Raw genomic sequence first — 18,672 nt, 5'->3', positions numbered from 1 at the left:
AACAATGCCAGTTCATGGCTGGCAGTACGCTTGTCTTGTTGTCAGGACACGGAGAGAGGTTTAAAAGATCAGAGTGACACTCAAATGAATTACAACTCAGCTGAACGTAGAGTAGAGGGGGAAGACTAAAAAGCTTTGTGAGCCTCAGCATAGACTCTACCATCAGCATTTCTCAGGATATTAAAACTAAATATGAAACTGTAAATTTAAAGGAAACTAGTACTGAGAAAAAGATGCCTGAAGCCATTGCTGACCATATCTTCTGAAAATGTTGGCAGTCTGGCCGCCATACAAATCCAATACTGTTAATACGTTAAATGCTGGAAAACACTAAGGGCCCATTCACACCGGATTTGTTTCGCTGCAATCTGTTTTTCAATGGATGCTAACTGAAAGTCACTGAAAAATGAATGAGTGTGATTGGGGCGAGTTCACACCATTCAGTTTCGTTACTTAATGGACGCCGTGTGAACTAGCCCCATTCACACCCAGGAATTTTTCGGTGCCCTTCTATTAGCATCCGTTGAAAAACGGAACGCAACGGATCGATAAGGAATCGGAAGGTACAATTGCAAGTCAACAGACCCTCTGCTGACAGACCAATTTTGGTGTAAACGCCCCTAAGTCAGATGAGTGGAGTTCACTGGCAGCATGCTTGTTGCAGGTTAGCAAGTCCAAAAGTACAGAAGCCAGAGACAGCCAAGGCAACTATTATTGCAGCACTGGGGTCCCTGGTTCGAATCCTGGTCAGGACACTCTTCAAGGAGCTTGCATGTTCTTCTTGTGCTTGCGTGGGTTTCCTCCAGGAGCTCCGGTTTCCTCCCACACTCCAAAGACATGCTGGTAAGTTAAATGTCTCCTGTCTAAATTGGTCCTAGTGTGCGTGTATGTATGCATGCGAGATAGGGACCTTAGATTGTAAGTTCCTTAAGGGCAGGGACTGATGTAAAGTAATTCTGTGATGCTCCGGGTTGTGGGTGGGCCCTCAGCATCCTCACTTATAATTCTGGACTGCTCCTCCAGCATTGTACATGACGACAACAGAGTGCCTGCAACCAATCAGCAAAACCAATCAGCAAAGATCAGCGGCTTTGGGAGACTGGTCGTGCAGCTGGGAGGAAGCCTGCAGGAGTGAGGGATAAGGTAAATTCCCACTAGATAAAAGCATTAACCATTGCTGTGTGAGAGGGGGTGCAAGGGCAGGGCAATCCCCCCAAGAAATTATCTTTAATGATCACGGAGCAGCATAAATGTGAGTCTTTTAAATGTGCCTTCAGTTCAGCTTTAACCAAAACCAGATTTCTGCACACAGCAGCGGTCAATGTGATATGAAGCCATGCCCATGGGCAAGATAGTGGAAATCAGCAATCTTCTTTAGGCTGGACAAAACCCAGGGGGCCAGGTAGCCAATGCTCCTTATAAATTACAGCCCACATCTAACTTTTGAGGTCTTCTCTAGTTGTTGTCAATGGAGCTGGCTACTGGATTGGACAGATTGGCTCCTGAATTAATAATTAGTCCACCTCCTACCCTAAAGCACCCTTTAATTGTCAACATCTGAATATACACATTAGAATCTGAGACTGTTGTTCATCCTCATTCACTAAAACACTGATTAAATCTTTATTTTCTAATTTTAATTAAATTATCTGGATAAATGTAAATTCTCATTACTGGCGCCCACAATTTTCTCTTCCCCACCTAAAGACACATGACCATTCCATCAATGTTGAATGAACCACTTGGCCAGGAGGCAGCGGACCCATGCAGATTTTGGCGCGTTTTAGTGTCTTGACAGGATAATGACTTTCAAATTAAAAGCCGCAGCATATTGTATTTCCTCTCCGTAGACCCAACTTCAAACAGCAGTCGCCTTCTGAAAATATATGTCAAGAGCAGCGTTTTCTCATATCAGAATTTGGCCAATTTGTTTTCAGACAGAGCTGTTGCAGACCTATTTTTGGAGGCCCTCTGTGGCCTGACCATACGTTCCGACATAATTTATTGTGGCAGTGTAACATATGGACTTTTCATCATTGTCCAGCTCAAATCCTCAGTTGGACATAGATATTTTCCTCCCTGAAGCAGGTGACATAGACTGATTTTCCTGAGATCACTCCTTTGTGTGTGTAGTTTTTTTTTTCTTTTCTCGATTTACAAGACTTTGTAAGATAAATTAAACTGCTTATGTTCATTGCTGCTGTCATTTTAAAATTTATTTTTTTCCCCGTTTGTAGAATACACAAATTTGCAAGATAAATTATTAAATAGAGGTGCATCGAAATAGAAATTTGAAAACCGAAAAAAAAAAAAATTGTCAGGCCGAAACCGAAAATGTTTTTATTTAAATTTTTTTAAAATGTTTTAATATTGTATTTATTTTTTATATACCTTTAATTTTTTTTATATTTATTAATTCATTTTTTATTAAATATTTTTATTTTTTACATTACTTTTAGGGGCTTTGGGGGAATATTAGGGGTCTAAAACAAACCCCTGATATTTCCCTTTTAAAATAGAAAAAGAGATTGAGGACACAGCCCTCAATCTCTTTTTCTGCAGCCCCAGTTATCAATGAACAGGAATCCTCTATGAGTGCTCCTGTTCATTGATAACTTGAGAATATAGTATGTTTACTATAACCACAATCATGAATGAACAGGAGGTGATATAGATCACTTCCCATTCATTCATAATTAAGGATATAGTCAACATACAACAACATGGCTTTGTAAATGTTGAAGGTACCATTCTGATATGTAAACCTATCAGTCTTTTGGTGCAACACTTCCCCCTTACTTCCATTCGGTGTGTGCATACAAACTCTACCCCACACTACACGGTGGGACTACATGAGCTGTAAAAATTATTACAAGTAATTATGCAAAAGCACAACGTAAATCATAACATCTCTGCTGGTCAAATAAATAAAAGAGGCAAGTAGGCGGGGAGGTGCAAAGTACTGAGAATGGACTTGAACAACATAACTGCCTCTCTTGGGAATTTTGAGAAGGAATTGGTCCACAGCAGCTACGGAGGTCAGTAAGGGCTTGTTCACACCAAGTGGTTACTGAGAAAACAATTATTCACTATGTACCCTGTTCACAACATACAAGTACATTGTCAGCACCAATTCAGAGATGATTTGAGGATCTACAGCCGAGTGATACACAAATAAGATACATTTTTGTTCATAGTAAAAGGTACATCAATGTATTTTTAAGATTTAACTCCTGAGTTTAGTGTCACTTTAAATTATTGTTGGGGTTTACATACACTTTAAAAAGAAAATAATATGAATCATGTGGAATCGCCAATATGGTTTTTGTTCCCTACTTTCCTACAACAAGCAAAATGTTAGCAGCTATCGTATGAAAAGAAAACACGCTTACACCCTGGCATCAAGACAATTATCTAGAATGTTCCATAAACAAGCCATGTGTTTTTATTGTTCAGTATCTCTATCATCCCTCGGTAGCCGGTAACTGGTATGACAGGGATTGCCGTAAAACCATCCCTAAGTACATAAAGGCTTCTAATCGTTAGGCGTTTTATTACCAGCCGCACATAGGGATCGGCAAATTGCCTTGTTTCAGATTTATTATGTATTACTCCAGAAATTCTATAAAGATCAGAAGAACTGATTACTATGTTGACCTTTGCATTAACTCATCTGAATTTAAATTCAAGTGTTTGATTTGGAGGAATCAGTTCATTTATCATGGGGCTGACATGGAGGCGAGGATTGCACCGTCCTGATTGGGACTATTGAGGCCGAATGTATTTATCGAACGCCGGAGTAGGACAACGGGAGCAAAACTTTGACATGCCATTGTGCTGTGCTAAGGGGGCCGCGTGACACGTTTACGCATTTAGCATCGTGCTGCCTGCTCGAGGGTGTTAAATGGGTTCGTAATTCATAAACTAACACGCTATCTTTTTTTTTCACTTTTAAATACAAATGGCTTCGGAATCAATAGGGCAGACTTGAGTAATTCATCTCGCCTACCGCTGTCTATTACCACAACTTTCAGTTTTTTGCTTTTATTGTTATGAGAATTGCCATAAATCAACGTTTTTAATGTAACACTTTAAGTGTCAGAAAACTGCAGGAGGGTCAGCATATTCTTTATCTGTTTATACAGGGAAAACATGGTTGATTACATTGTCTTTACCGCACATTACCACAGCCCTGTCTTCTATTAAAGCGGACCTTCTGTTCAGATTTTAAGGATAAAATCTCATATAGGCTTTAACAAGCGAATATTATTTCAAGTTGTTTTTAATCATTTTAAATCTGGTGATCCTTCTATGGCCGCCCTTGTTAAGGCACTTCCTGTTTTGGGTTGACAACCGTCTCCCAATTGTGCTCTTGTGTAGTCAGGCTGTCACGCGTGCTCCTGGTGGACACTTCAAGAAATCACATTGGCACACATTGCACTGATATGATCCTCCGTTGTCAATGTCAGGAAGCCAGTCCAGAGCAATAATGTGCTGCTGAAACGGAGGAGAGCTGTAAGGGAGGCAAGGGGCTCCTTTACATGCACGTGCCTTGGACATGAGGTCACTCTGAAACATAGAACATGAACTGTAGATCTGCCAAGTTCCAAAAAAAGCCAAACTCCATGAGAATTTCACCATAGTAGAAAATGTAATTAATTAATTAAACAGTACAGAAACACACTGACAATTTCCCCACGTTGAACCAGTCTCACGCGTTTCACCCCTTGGGTTTAGTCATATAGATCTTTTTTTTTTAAGATATATAAACGGGGAAGGGAGGTTAACAAAGTAAATAGTTTGTAATAATATTAAGTATATAAATTTATGGTAGGTCCCGTTTTAGGTACAGAAACACACTGACAATTTCCCCACGTTGAACCACAGTCTCTTGGGTTTAGTCATATAGATCTCTATGGCATTTTTTTTACTTTGTTGCATCTTGGTGCTGCTGAAAGCCTGCAGGCTCTTTGTAGTTACTTCCTGCCTACATGCATTCCAAAAATGACCACACTGATTTTCTCATGGTGAGTGCCGATAACAGTAGACAATGCCTATGCTTCCATCGGAAGCCCATGTGACACAGTGACACATTCAACACAATGTTCCTGAAAAAGGATCTTTATGGCAGGATCACCAGGTATGTTTTAATAAAAGCAGCACATTTTTAAAATACTTTTTTATTTATTTTTTTATTTTATAATGAAATATCAAAGCTTATAAGAAATTTTGGTACTGGATTTAGTTTTACCCATGTTTCCAGTTGTTTTACACCAGCAACCGTGCCCAACCGCATGGCTACTGGTGTGCATGTGCCCTGACATTGCTGATGTGTTCAATCGAGTGGCATTGCACTTTTTTTTTTAGAACTATATTGAAATGTTAATGTGACATTACATTAAGTTTTATGGGAACACCGCCGTGTGATGCGGTTGTACCGCTGTGGTGCGCTTAAAAAAGGGTAAAGTACTCTTTTTTTAAGTGCGTTTCGGTGGTGTGAACTGTCACCATCTGTGTCAAAACAATTTCCCTTGTCGTGCGTTTGGGCCATGGATGGCCAAACTGCGGCCCTCCAGCTGTGGTGGAACTACAAATCCCATGAGGCTTTGCAAGATTCTCACAGCCACAGACATGACTCCCGGAGAGAGATGCTTCATGGGATTTGTAGTTTCACCACAGCTGGAGGGCCGGAGTTTGGCTATCCCTGGTTTGGGCTTCTCTGGAAAAAATGGCCAGCCCAGCCCGAACGCAGATGGTGTAAACAAGCCCTTACGGACCTTTTATTAAAAACCTAAAAAATTAGGTTTAGAAATAAATCTATAAATTAAGTTTAGGATCCAGTACGCTATACAATTATTTTCTGGGTGTAGCATTTTACGGTGTACTAAAAGTGTCTGAAATCACACATGCTGCAAAAGTCATCAGTGCCAAAAATCTGTCACATGAAATTTCTGGAGCCAAAACCGCTTGGCCAAAAATAACCATTCCAAATCTCATCAGCGACGGACATTGTGGTCCAGCGTGGCAATATAGCAGAGGGCTAGACAGAAATTAGAGCAGCATCCGTGTAAATTACGTGTGCCGTGCTTCCGAAGGGTTAAAATACTGAAGTACAGGTTTAAACCTTAGTTGTTTTAGGCACGGACACTGAACAACTGTGTAAAGCCATATTGTCCCCCAGCAGGAAGCAATCAGATACCTGACTAGAATGATAGACAGCTGTGGTCCAGTGAACAGGAAAAAAATCCCATTTACTCCCCGCCAGATGGGACCTACTGGATGCTTCAGCACAAACATCTCATCTTTCTTTGGACCTTCTTGTCCAGTTGCAGCTAGCCCCGGCTGATAATGATGGATATCAAGTCTACTATAAAGTGGGTGACAACGGCTGCCTTGTTATAGCTGCCAGTCTTTGGCACTTGTCATTATTACGGATGGAAGATTTATACCGGTTTGGGCTTGTGTATGGAGTCCGGCTATCTGCAATTCATCATCTGCCGTGCGAGGCGTGATGTACTGACCATGGATGTAATTGCCAGCTCCACCTGCTTTTGGAAATTAAAAGATCAACGAGTAGGGCACAGCCTGGTGTTCAGAGCTTCTGTGCCCACTGGAGCTTGCACGAGGGGCTCAGAAATACAATGCACAGCTCATCAAACACACCGGGCCTTATTTATCAAAGTGCCTGAAACCAAAACTGTCTGTATTGGCCCAGAGCAACCGGCCACGTTGTATACTGCATTGACAAATAGCAGATGGAAAATTGGATTAAAGGGAACCTGTCTACATAATATGTATTGTGTGTGTCTAAGCAATGCAAGAAACTGGGTTTTGACTACATCGCAAAGTAGTTGCTTTGGCATGACTACCTTATCACAATACCCAAAGGGCACCTTTCTGGTGGCTACTGAGGATTCCCCATTGAACAGTGTAAGGTCAAAGTGGCATATAAATGCTTCAATTAGACGTTAGGCTCATGTAATGCATATTTTGGGTTTAGAAGGCATAAAACTGCTGGTTGACGAGCCAGAGCAGAGCCCTGCACTGTCCCGAATTCCACACCGTGTTGGTTATTAGGGAATATTAGTTTGGGAGCTTTTTCAACATGAACAATTCAATTTAAATTAGAACTTCAACCAAAATTGCACTAAAGCTAAGGGAGCATGTAAAGGGATACAGGCTCTGCCTCACAATAGTGTGCCCTTTAGCATGACCACCTGCTCAGATATCCTGCCCCTCTAAAAGGACATTGAAGGCCAAGTAGATTATTCATAAAGTTGTTGCACAAACTGATTTCTTATTAACTAACTTGAAGGCAGCCCTCAGCACCTACGCATACTGAGGTGAAAGGGAGCATGCCACAGACCATCCAATCGAACTACACAGTAGATTCATAAAGACTTTTAGCTTGCGCCATGTAAAAAGGCTTCCCAGTCCAAACCAAATAGCACAAATTCTATTCTACAGTGCAGCATTATGGTAATAAGCTGGACTTCTAAAATCTATTGTCAAACTAAATATTAAAGGGTAAGGTCACTTTCCCACAAACTATCACAAAATTAACTTATCCATAGCACCCCGCCAGCTCCCCCCGCGCTGCATTTATATGTCTGAAGTCCCTGCAAGCCAGTGTAGCAGTCCATACAGTGTACATGGGACTTCCCAGACCCATAGTATGCAATACTCAAAATGCTCACAAATGGTTGGTCAGCATAGTTACATGATCACAATGACCAATAAGAAGCCCTTCTGAGACGGGGACCAGGTACTGGAAGAAGCATTTCTCACTGGTCAAAATGGTCATGTGACGGTGCTAACTAATAAGCGCTCATCATTTGCAAGCATTATAAGCCTTCCATACTGTGGGGCTGGGAAGTCCAGTGTTCGGTGTACTAGCTGCTACACCAGATGGGGGGGACTTCAGATGTGTAATTGCCACGGGGGCCAGAGGACGTGGTGGGGTTCTGTAATTAAGGTCATTTTCTCCCATTTTGTGAGAACGTGAACTTAACTTTTAAATATAAAATACATCACATTTGTAACAAACACAGAAGCAAAATAAATTAAAAGTTCCTTCAATAGCAGTTTGCTGTGTATAGCTGAAGAATAAAGAAGATATAACACAGAACGCACTTGTGAAAAGAAAAATGAAATATCCAAAAGTTTAATGTTGGCAACTTGCATTCATTCCCTTTGGTACTTTTAGTACTTTGATTTGGACTAAAACTACACCCCTAAATGTATTTGAAAACATCTGTCATGTACTAAAAATGCAGTATACGAGTCCTTAGATGTGGTGTCTGCATTCGTCTTTATTCAGGCAATTTTCCCTTTATTTTCACCTGATGATCCTGCCAGCAACAAACTTCCAGTCGTAGGGAGTGCAACAATTACTCACTGTACTGTACTCATGGAGGGGTAGCGTTTCCACCCTAGGACAGGAAATATCTTAGGACTACAGGACCTCTATAACAATGGTGGGGGGGGCCATAGTACCCATCAGCAGTGCGGCCATTACTAGTTGTTTTAGACATGCAGCCCAATGAAGGGGGCAGAATCAGAGTTAAAACTAAAAATGGCTTAAAGGAGAACTATGAGGTGAGTGCTTTTCACTCACATCATAGTTCTAGCCGACCTGTGACAATGAGACTGTCACAGGTCAGCTCAGTAGATCGGGAGGTGAGCAAACACATACCGGCGTTCGCTCACCTCTCGATCCTGTCACGGCTCTCTGCCGTGACTGGGGAGGGGCTGGATTCCCCCCTCCCCGCACCGATCCGCCAGCGCTGACTGGCGGAACGGACGGGGGAGCGGGCGGGTACAGCTGGCTCTGCCTCTAGATAGGCCGAGCCAGCTGTCACTCACGCAGTTGGGCAGATCCAGACATAATTGTCGGGATCCGCTTCAGCTGCGGCGTCTCAGAATACCGCGAGCTGTAGCTTTGGGTGACGGGAGGATGCTAGTTTGTGTCCTCCCGTTACCCTAAGGAGAACTATGGGGAAAAGCCCTAACCCCATAGTTCTCCTTTAAAGTAGAACTATGAGGTGAGTGAAAAGCGCTCATAGTTTGAGCCGACGTTTGACAAAGAAACTGTCACGCGTTGGCTCAATAGATTGGAAAGTGAGCGAACACATACCGTCACTTGCTCACTTCTCGATCATCTCCCTGCAGAGAGCGGTGACTACAGGGATCCCCCCCGCTCTGATCCTTCAGCATTGACTGGAGGATCAGATGGAAAAGACGGGTAGGGGGCAGGTACAGCTGGCTCTGCCTCAGCTGGGTGGATCCAGACAGTAATGTCGGGATTCATTCCAGCTGCGTCGCTCTCAGTATACCGCAAGCTGTAGCTCACGATATACTGAGCTTTGGGTCACGGGAGGACGCTAGTATATGTCCTCCCATGAACCTTAAGAGAACTCAGGGGAAAACAACTTACCCCATAGTTCTGTCTTAAGTACGGTATACACTGGTAGATTTTTGAACCAACATTGGTGCGAAAAAAAAAAGCTTGTTGCCACATTCGATAATGCCATCACACACTTGACAAAAGTGATTTTGTGATTTTTGTTTTGATTTGACATTCGATTTTGAAATTAATGGAGTTTACCAAATGAAATTTCCAAACATATTCCCTGGACTTTTTCGTCACGCTGTCGAAGTTGATAATCGATTTGACCCCATCAACTATCAGAACGTCGTTTCGAAATCAACAAAATTCTTGCCACGTATAACTTAGAGGCAACAAGGCTCACTAGCTGACAATGTAAAAATGGGGCAGTTCCAGGCTTTTTGGGGGGTTTGCTTAAATACAGCAAAGCCAAAAATGCTTGAATCACATTTTGCACATGGGACTTGTACTTTTATTTAACTTTTGAATTGATTCTCTTTCTGCTTGGTCTACAGCTTTAACATAACATGTTTAGACCCCATTCACACTGAGCTACAACAAAATAAGCGCTAATCTGAGCTGACCGACTTTGAGCTATATTGAGCTACAGTGCACATTTTGTTGCGCTACTTAGCGCTTCTTTTGCCAGTCTATCAAAGTCTATTGGGGACAAATCGCTTGAAATCTGCCAAAAAATAGCTCATGTTCAAGCGACAAGCCTCAGCTACAAGCTACAGGCGACATTGAGCTGCAAGATGTGAACATCTCCATTGAAATACATTGCAAGAGCTACATTGAGCTTCATATTTGAGCGATTTGTGAGCGGAAATCTTGCTACAAAACTCTTAGTGTAAATGGGGTCCTAACATGTTTAAGGCTAGGCTCACACCTGGATGACTCCTGAACGCACGGCAATTGTACACAAAACCGCACGGTCACGGAGTCACGCACTGCAGCTGATCGGGCTGTGGGTGCCATTATTTTCTAATGGCACCCCAGTCGCGTTGGGCGTATTGTGCAGTTTCCCGCCGCAATTCCGCCCGTGCAATTGAACACAATCACAGCTAAAAAAAGGTACTTGTACTTTTTTTAACCATCCGATCGTCGCTAAATACAAGCGATCCGCGGGCTTTACAGCCGGCGGATCGCATGTATATTAACAGGCATCGCTGCCCGTTTTTAAATTGCGGCCATTTCTCGCTCGCGCGCGCAAGGGGGCATGTCTGAGCGGACGTCTAGAGACGCCCGCTCAGATCTAGAGAGCTCCTGGTCGGCCGTTTTTTTACTACGGCCGGCCCTGAGGCAGTTAAGCGATTCCTGCACGGATGTCACCTTATTGAAATCAATGGAGCCGTGTGGCAACCGCTATGTGCACAAGCACACGATCACGTGCCCCAGGTGTTGCTGCGGTGTGAACCTAGCCTAAAGGGTACAGTGAATGCTATAGCATACAAAGGCATTTCAGACAATTATGTGCTTCTAATCTTGTGGTAGCCATTTGGTGAAGACTCTTTTCTGCTCCAGTATGACTCTGCCCCTATGGCTAAAGCCAAAAGTGGCCAAAGTGGAGGAACTCAAGTGGTCTACACAGAGCCCTGGCCACAACACCTTCGGGATGAACTGGAACACTGATTGTGAACCAGACCTTCTCATCCAACACTAGTAGCCTTCCAAGAACAGTGAAGTTACAGCTGCGGTGTAGGGTTAAATTCCAAAATTCAATAAGTCTATATCAAGCCAAAAACTTGCTTTCCTTTGGAAAAAGTGGAGAAGAATAAAAACTTTTACTGCTATCCGCGGCTCTGTTAGAGAGGTTTACCTTACTCCCTGTCCTGGTAGTTTGATTTTCATATAGTTAATGGGGGTGAAAGTAGGGATGTTCAGATACCAAGTACTGTACTCCCTACAAGAACCGATACTTTTCCAGCTCCAAGACTAGACTAGAGAAAAACTAAAAAGTTAGAAGGCAGCTGTCATTTTTACGGAGCATACAGAGCTTCTGGGATTTGTGCATCCCTATTTTAAAGTATGGTTATTTTTTTTATAAATATATAAAGGGATGCACCGATACCATTTTCTCAAGTACAAGTACTGATACTTGTCCAAGTAATCACAGATACAAGTACTGATACATTTTTGTTTATTGTCAAAAACAAAAATGTATCAGCACTAAAACAATGCAGGCTAATGATTTCAGGACAGCGGTGGGGTGCCAGAGCCAGGTCACAGCTGCAACACTGGTTGTTCTCGTGTAATTACCAAGTATCGGCACTGGTATCTGAACATCCCTAGGTGAAAGCAGTGATTGTTTTCAACCGTAACTACGAAAAAGAAAAGAAGGGGCAGAACGGAAGCTTTTTCTCCAAACAAAATTCTAACAGGGATTGTGGTTTTTGTACAATAAACTCCATTAATTCCGAGATCAAATGTAAAAACCAAACAACATTTAAAACAGCATCTGTCAAGTCTTTGATGAAATTATCGAATGTTCTGACAAAGGGTTTCATATGTTCGTTAAAACAAATCTGCCAGTGTATGGCCAACTTAAGATTCCTATTATAGGGGATGCCTCTAATCAGCCAGAAAAAAAACCCCCAAAAAAACAAAAAGCACTTTCACTTTTATCTCAGAAGCTCAACTCATTTTGTTGCCACCTTCCAGCAGGAACTTGACTGCCTGCCTGCCAGCCTTCTAATCCTTAATTTAACCCCAGAACACTGGGAAGAGGCAGATCAAAGTGCCAAGACCTGACTTTAATGACATCAGTTCTTCCGTTGTGAACTTTAAGGATGAATTCCTCCACGGTGCCTGCAGCTACGGTGGTCACTGAGGGCTTGTTTTAGAACTCCTGCTTGTTAAGGATACATAAAAATCTGAATCTCCATAGCCTGGTCACAGTTCTACTTTAAGTCATACAAGCTTAAAAAGTGAAAAATCGTTATTAGCGAAGCTTTCTTCAGTTGAAAGGACAGACAACTACATAATGAAGAGATGGCTGTAAACACAGCAGACTGAGCTAATGATAGGCGCATACAGTCACTTGTCACCTTGCAGCTCAATTAGCCTCGGTGTAAAAATGAGACATGTAGGAAGAAATAAGGTTCTGACATTATCTCTGCCAACAAGATAATTACACTGCCTTCATTTAACAGTAGGGCAACACTACTGTAGCAACAAATTAACTCGGCTTCATTTGCAATTCATGGTGTGTTTTCTCATTTAATACCATTTGTCTTAGTTCAAGTGAACATTTCCATTATTTCCTATTGCTGGGCAAAGTTGCTGCTTTGGCTGCAGAATGATGTCACAGGCGCTATATGTATCAATGTTAGATCTAGATTTCCTCATTTACGAAATGTAAAATGATCTGGTCATGGTCACATCAACTACCGTATTTGCCGGCGTATAAGGCGACTGGGTGTATAAGACGACCCCCTAATTTTCCACTTAAAACATAGGTTATGGGTTATACTCGTCATATAAGACTACCCCACTTCCGAGGCAACACCATTTAAAAACATCATGGATGGATGTGCGGTAATACTGTATGTACGGTAGCTTCAGCTACATACAGTATACCGCACTGAGCCAATCATGGCGAGCAATGTATTATATTAATGAATACAAAGCTTGCTTGGATTGGCAGAGGTTGTGTACATCGCTCCCCGTGATTGGCTCAGCTACTGTATGTAGCCGAAGCTACCGTACATACAGTATTACCGCACATCCAGCGGGCTGACAGATTAGGGACGTTCGTTTTGGGCCAGCTTGGCCTAAACGAACTAAGGTATACATTGTATACCCTGCGTATAAAAGGACTCCTGATTTTCGGGGGATGTTTTTAAGTATAAAAAGTAGTCTTATACGCCAGCAAATACAGTATATGTGAAACCATCAAACTTACAGTGAATCTGAAAAAAACAAAAACCTTTGCACATTTCACAGAGAGTACATGAGCAAAGAAGCAAATTGTAAAATGTAATAATCCACATTAGCCAATATCCATTTTGTATGGGTCCACCTTCAGTAAAATGAATGGTAGTAGGCTGCTGGGGTTACTTCACCAATATTTAGCTCTTTAATTTACACAGTGTAGTAAGCAGCAATAAAATGTATCACAGTGGAAATAAAGTCAACATTTTAACTTGTCTTTACCTAAAAATATTTTTACATACTCTTTGTAGTTCATATGAACATCCTCCAAAGTCTTACCATTCATAAAATACTGCTGTAATGACACCCCCGTGTTTTCACCAGCTCATGCGCAGTTCATCATACATTCAGGGTGTCGTGCGTGTCGAAGTGTGAAGCTTGACTATGCTGGGATGACGTCATCAACTATCTCAAGCACCGACACTCGCTCTTGCAAGTCTAGTACAATGTATCGGCACTCAGCAAGTCTTATAGACTTAGCAACGTCACAGGAGTTGGGAAGTTCTCTTAAAGAGCCACATCCCTCCTTTACTTATTCAATATCTATAGTACAATCCCAAACTTAAATTTGAAGAGAGGCTAAGCTACCTTTGGTCCACGCATGCACAGGATTTCTTGACGACGTTGGTGAAGGCTAGAAGAAAGGAAAGTGGAACAAAAAGGAGGAACCAAAACACAGAAACGATGAGAGAATGGCTGAATAGCAGGGATAGAATGGCCTACATCTCCAAGCAAGGAAATGGCTCAAATACAGGCGTTTGGTGCATTTAGCATTGGCTTTGAGCTTTTGTGTGATAGATGGAAGACATTTTCTGCCAACTTAATACAAAAAAAAAAAAAAAGGAGTATAATCCACTCACAAGCATGAAAGAAGAGTGGGGCAGTATGAGCTAACTCAGGACCAACTCACCCTGTCCTCTCACCGGCCCTTGCTACCCGCAGAGGAAAGCCATGCAGGGTGGGAAAGGTGCAGTAATAAAATAAAGAAAGACTGCAATAGCGATCTAGGCTCCACCCCTTCATCAGGTTATTAGCATGCATTTCGGAGGATGTAAATCTTCTTCCCTTTTCCCTTCCTGGCTGATGAAGGGGAAACCATCACTTGAAATGAATTCCTGTGACCTAATGATGTGCTGTAGGGGGTGGGGCCAAGATTACTTACAATATTATTAGACTTCATGACTAAGCCCTGCCAATCAGCAACCCGCTGTCCAATGAGACCATTTTCAGCTCACATAGGATTGAGGTGGGGGGGGGGGGGAAGAGAGAGAAAGATATTTTTTTAATGCAACCAATCGATTAGTTGAAAAAATACATCGGGTAACTAAGTGATTATGAAAATAATCGTTAGCTGCAGCCCTATTGAGGACCACCTCACAACTCTTTTGTGACAGTGTTGGGACAAACACCAGAACCATCACATCAGAGGGAGGAGAGTGAGTGAAAAACTAGGTATTCCGAGGTCCTCACTGATGTTGGTAGCTGCAGACACTCTGGAAAATTAATTCTCAAAGTTCACAGCAGCAGAAATAAAACAGCTCCCCTCCTCCTTATTTTCTCTAACAGCAGAAACTTGGCAGCCTGCCAACAAAAAGCAGGTATGCTGTGAGCTGCTAGAAACTAATTAAAACAGGACTGGAGTGCTTTTGCTGTGAGGATGGGGATGAATTGCTCCACAGCACCTGCAGATACAGAGGTCAGTGAGAGATTGATTTAAAGTATGTTTTACTGCTTGTTAAGTCTATTAATGTGTAAACACTTTTATCCATCGCCTGGGAACAGGTACACTTTAAGTCAGTGAGTGCTATTTGAATACAACCGCTTTATGCAACACAGATTTCCAACATTGCGCGAAGACGATTAAACCCAACCCGCATTGTGCTGGCTCAAAAGCAAAACGAGGAAAGCGATTGCCATGCACAGCCATTGTCTAGTAAAGTAAATGAATTCTGGCATAATGGAATGAGTGAGACGTGAAAGAATTACAGGCAAATGCACATACAACACGGAGAGAGAGCTAAGTCTAAATTAAGATGTTCGCTCCGGAGCTTCCAATAGGACCTTGACATGACTGTTGACCTACTCATGACACGATCACACCAGTAAGGATTTTGAATTCTATTAGTATTGCCAGAGAAAAAAAAAAAAAAGTCAAGGAGTCATCAGGAAAACAAATCTATATCTTCTACTCCATCAGCCAATTACTGTTGTTAAAATGGAATTAGATGGGTATTGACAATGCTGTGGGATAAGGATTAAGCTGGGGACTGAACATACAAGCAGCACTGCTGATTGCACTGTTTTTTTTTTCTTTCTCTCCTGTTTGGAAACTTAAACAAATGTGAGCAGGGAGGCCGCCGTGCGTTATGTATTAGCGGCATTCTAATCAGAAGCTTACAGCGCTCTCATGGCTCGGCTAGCAGTCGTATTGGCATGCTTTGAAGGAAAATACCATGCATTAATAACAATTCAGAAGGAGGACTACCGGGATTAGACATCCCTCCGGCGTCACTTTGCTGCAGCTACATGCAAGTGGTTGTCAAATTCCCAACTTCTCCGCTAAAGGCCTTGTGATGGTGAACGCAATTAAAGTTTTCTTTGCAGAATACGTAATTATCTTCTTTGATACACCTCCATATTTGTAAAGCCAGAACTCATACAAAACAAGTAGGGCAAATTAAAGAAGAACTCCAGGCAAAAGTGTTAACTTTGGCAACGGGGTTACTTCCGCACTGCAAGGTTTAGGTGGTCATTTTTGTTCAGGTGCTAAAAACAATTAAAAAGTTATACTGACCTGAACCGCCGAGCCGGCTGCCTGCCTGCTTCTCCGGTCTCTGATGCCTCTCTCTTCGCTGCAGCATTGGAATATTCCTCACGTCTACACACTGTATATAGAACATAATGATTTACGGGACCTTAAGGCCTGGTTCACACCTGGGTGTTTTACAACATGTGAAAACCAATAATTGCCTATGGGCATGGTTCCCACCTGGGCGTTTTACAGCGTGTAGGAACGCGCCGAAAAACGCCCTATGCCCAAAGAAGTACAGGAGCTTCTTCGAGGCGTATTTGCCACACGTATCCATTAGGATACAGCCGGATAGCACTCGGAAACGCGCGTTTCTTTTACCGCAAATCGCGGTAAAAAACGTGCGGCAAACGCGCATATTCCGTACGCACAGGTGTGAACCCAGCCTTAATCGCCGCAGCGAAGTGGAAGAGAGGCTCCAGAGACTGGTCTAAGAGCAAGCCGGGTCCGTGGTTCAGGTAAGTATAACCTTTTTTTTTTTAGCACCAAAGGAAATCTCACGGCTCCAATTCCTTAGCCGCTATCAGGACTCCCCAGGTGCTGGTCTAATAGGTGCGTCTTCCCCTTGGAATGTAGTAGTATACGAACAGATCGCACTATCCAGAGAGCCAAACCCCCAACTTCTCACGTTTCACCCGTAGGCTTGTTCACAGAGGTACCTCTATGAATAAGCCTATGGGTGAAACATGTGAGAGGTTGTAGCTGGTTGGGGTGTGCAGTGCTGGTATTTGCTGCTTTATACACTTTTATTCACTGTTATACTGAATTTGCTGTGAATGTCAATAAAGTCTGAAGTATTCGCATTCCCTGGATAGCGCGGTTTGTTCGTATACTACTTTGTTTTGGGTAGCCCCACTGCAAGGGTTAAGAAAAATTGTGCCTGGAGTTCTGCTTTACAACAAAACTTTGCCTCTGTGCAGCAGCTTCTTGTAATAAGTCCGGTCATTGCTGCTCTCTCCTAGTGCAAGGTAACTGGTCTTGTATCTCAGATATAGTGGGAGGTGATGCAGTGCTACTATCTGAAGGAAATGATGTCATCATTCCATCACAGGAAGTTCTCTGTAAGAATAACATTGTTTCTTTGCCAGGAACTGAGCGTGTAACAGGGTAGTTCTATCCCCAGTCTTCCCTCTTTCCTACTCTCTTATCAGCCACTTGTTTTACTAAATGCAGCTGTCTCTCAAATGAGAAGGTTGGGACTAGGGGAACCACATTGATCTGTGCAGTGATGGTCTCCGTCCCTTATGCAAATGTAGATGCACAGTGACATACTATGGAGGGATGTGTGGAAAGCCTGTGATCTTTGAGCTTTGCAGCTTACAGTTATCAAGCCAGGAAGTCTTCAAGAAGAACTCCGGACAAACTTTTTCTTAACCCTTGCAGTGGGGCTCCCCCGCACTGCAAGGGTTAAGTGCTCGTTTTGGTCTAGGTGGAAAAGTTAACAAATAACTACTCACCTGATCCTCTAAAGCGGCTGGCGATGAAAGCACTCCAGTTTGTCTCATCCACCGCTACAATGATGGTATGTCCTCATGTCCTATACAGTGTTCAGAAAGTGATGACTAACGAGAGGCTCCAGGGACCGGTCTAAGAGCAAGCCGGCTCCTAGGACCAGGCGAGTATAACTGGTTTTTTTTGCACTTAGACAAAAACGAGCACTTAATCCCTTGCAGTGCGGGGCTAGCCCCACTGCAAAGGTTGAAAACGTTTGCCCAGAGTTTTCCTTTAAATAATCTTAAATTCCTGCTCCTGACCCAGCACAGAAGATGTGAAACCTATTGAGTAGGCAACAGGCAAAGCATTTTGAAAGTATGCACAAACCAATTTTATATGGTGGCCAAAGCAGGGCCCTATAAGCAGACATTCAGGCCATCAAAGCTGTCACCACCCCACTCAACCACCTTGCCATGTATCTAGGAATTTGCTACCCCTCCTGCGGGCCCGGGACTAGCTTGGCAGGTGTAGGCTGCTAGAGGGGAGGGGAAACCAGAGAATGTCCTAACACTGATCTTCCCCCCATGGAACGAAGCTGGAAGCAATGAGAATTTTGTCACTTCCAGTTTGTGAGCCGTCATTCATGTGGCTGGAGATGAAACTGATTAAGCATGATCTGTGCTTGATTAGCTTCATTGGAGTACAAAAGTGACATTAAAGGGTCTAACAGACCCTCAATATCTTTTACTTAAAAAGAACCCGTTGCCTCCAGTGTGCTAACCCTTCTCTTCTCCATCTAAAACACACAAAAAAAGGTTTTTGCTTTAGATACACTTAATTTTTGTTTATTGTTGAGCCATTTCACGTTTTTGGTTTCAATTTGCACCTTAAAGCATACTGCCAAACTGGCAATTGCAGTGTACAGGTACTCTTAAAAATGAAGACCACACAGGGACTCGTATACACACACGCACGCACACACAACACACAACAGACACACACGGCTGAACTTGATGGACCTGTGTCTTTATTCAACCTCAAATACTATGTAACTACATACCTAATGAAAACAAAAAAGCAAGAAAATATATTCAACCTTAACATCCTG

The 18,672-nt window shown here is 42.7% G+C and overlaps 1 protein-coding gene across 1 annotated transcript in view; it reads right to left on the bottom strand.

Annotated features, from left to right (window-relative positions):
• LOC108800506 (G patch domain-containing protein 2-like) overlaps positions 1-17,635 on the bottom strand; it is an 86,284-nt gene extending 68,649 nt beyond the window's left edge. Inside the window, exons 1-3 of the mRNA XM_018572491.1 lie at positions 17,588-17,635; positions 16,116-16,206; positions 13,910-13,955 (exon numbers count right to left, since the gene is read on the bottom strand). Of these exons, the coding sequence (XP_018427993.1) occupies positions 13,910-13,955; positions 16,116-16,206; positions 17,588-17,635 (185 nt within the window). The remainder of the gene's footprint in view (positions 1-13,909; positions 13,956-16,115; positions 16,207-17,587) is intronic.
• Between the last annotated feature and the right edge of the window lie 1,037 nt (positions 17,636-18,672).

This window comes from Nanorana parkeri, unplaced genomic scaffold, assembly GCF_000935625.1.
Source record: "Nanorana parkeri isolate BGI_ZX_2015 unplaced genomic scaffold, ASM93562v1 scaffold2050, whole genome shotgun sequence".
NCBI lineage: Eukaryota > Metazoa > Chordata > Amphibia > Anura > Dicroglossidae > Nanorana > Nanorana parkeri.
The sequence above is the reverse complement of the archived record's forward strand: the minus strand, read 5'-3'. Positions and strand labels throughout refer to the sequence as shown.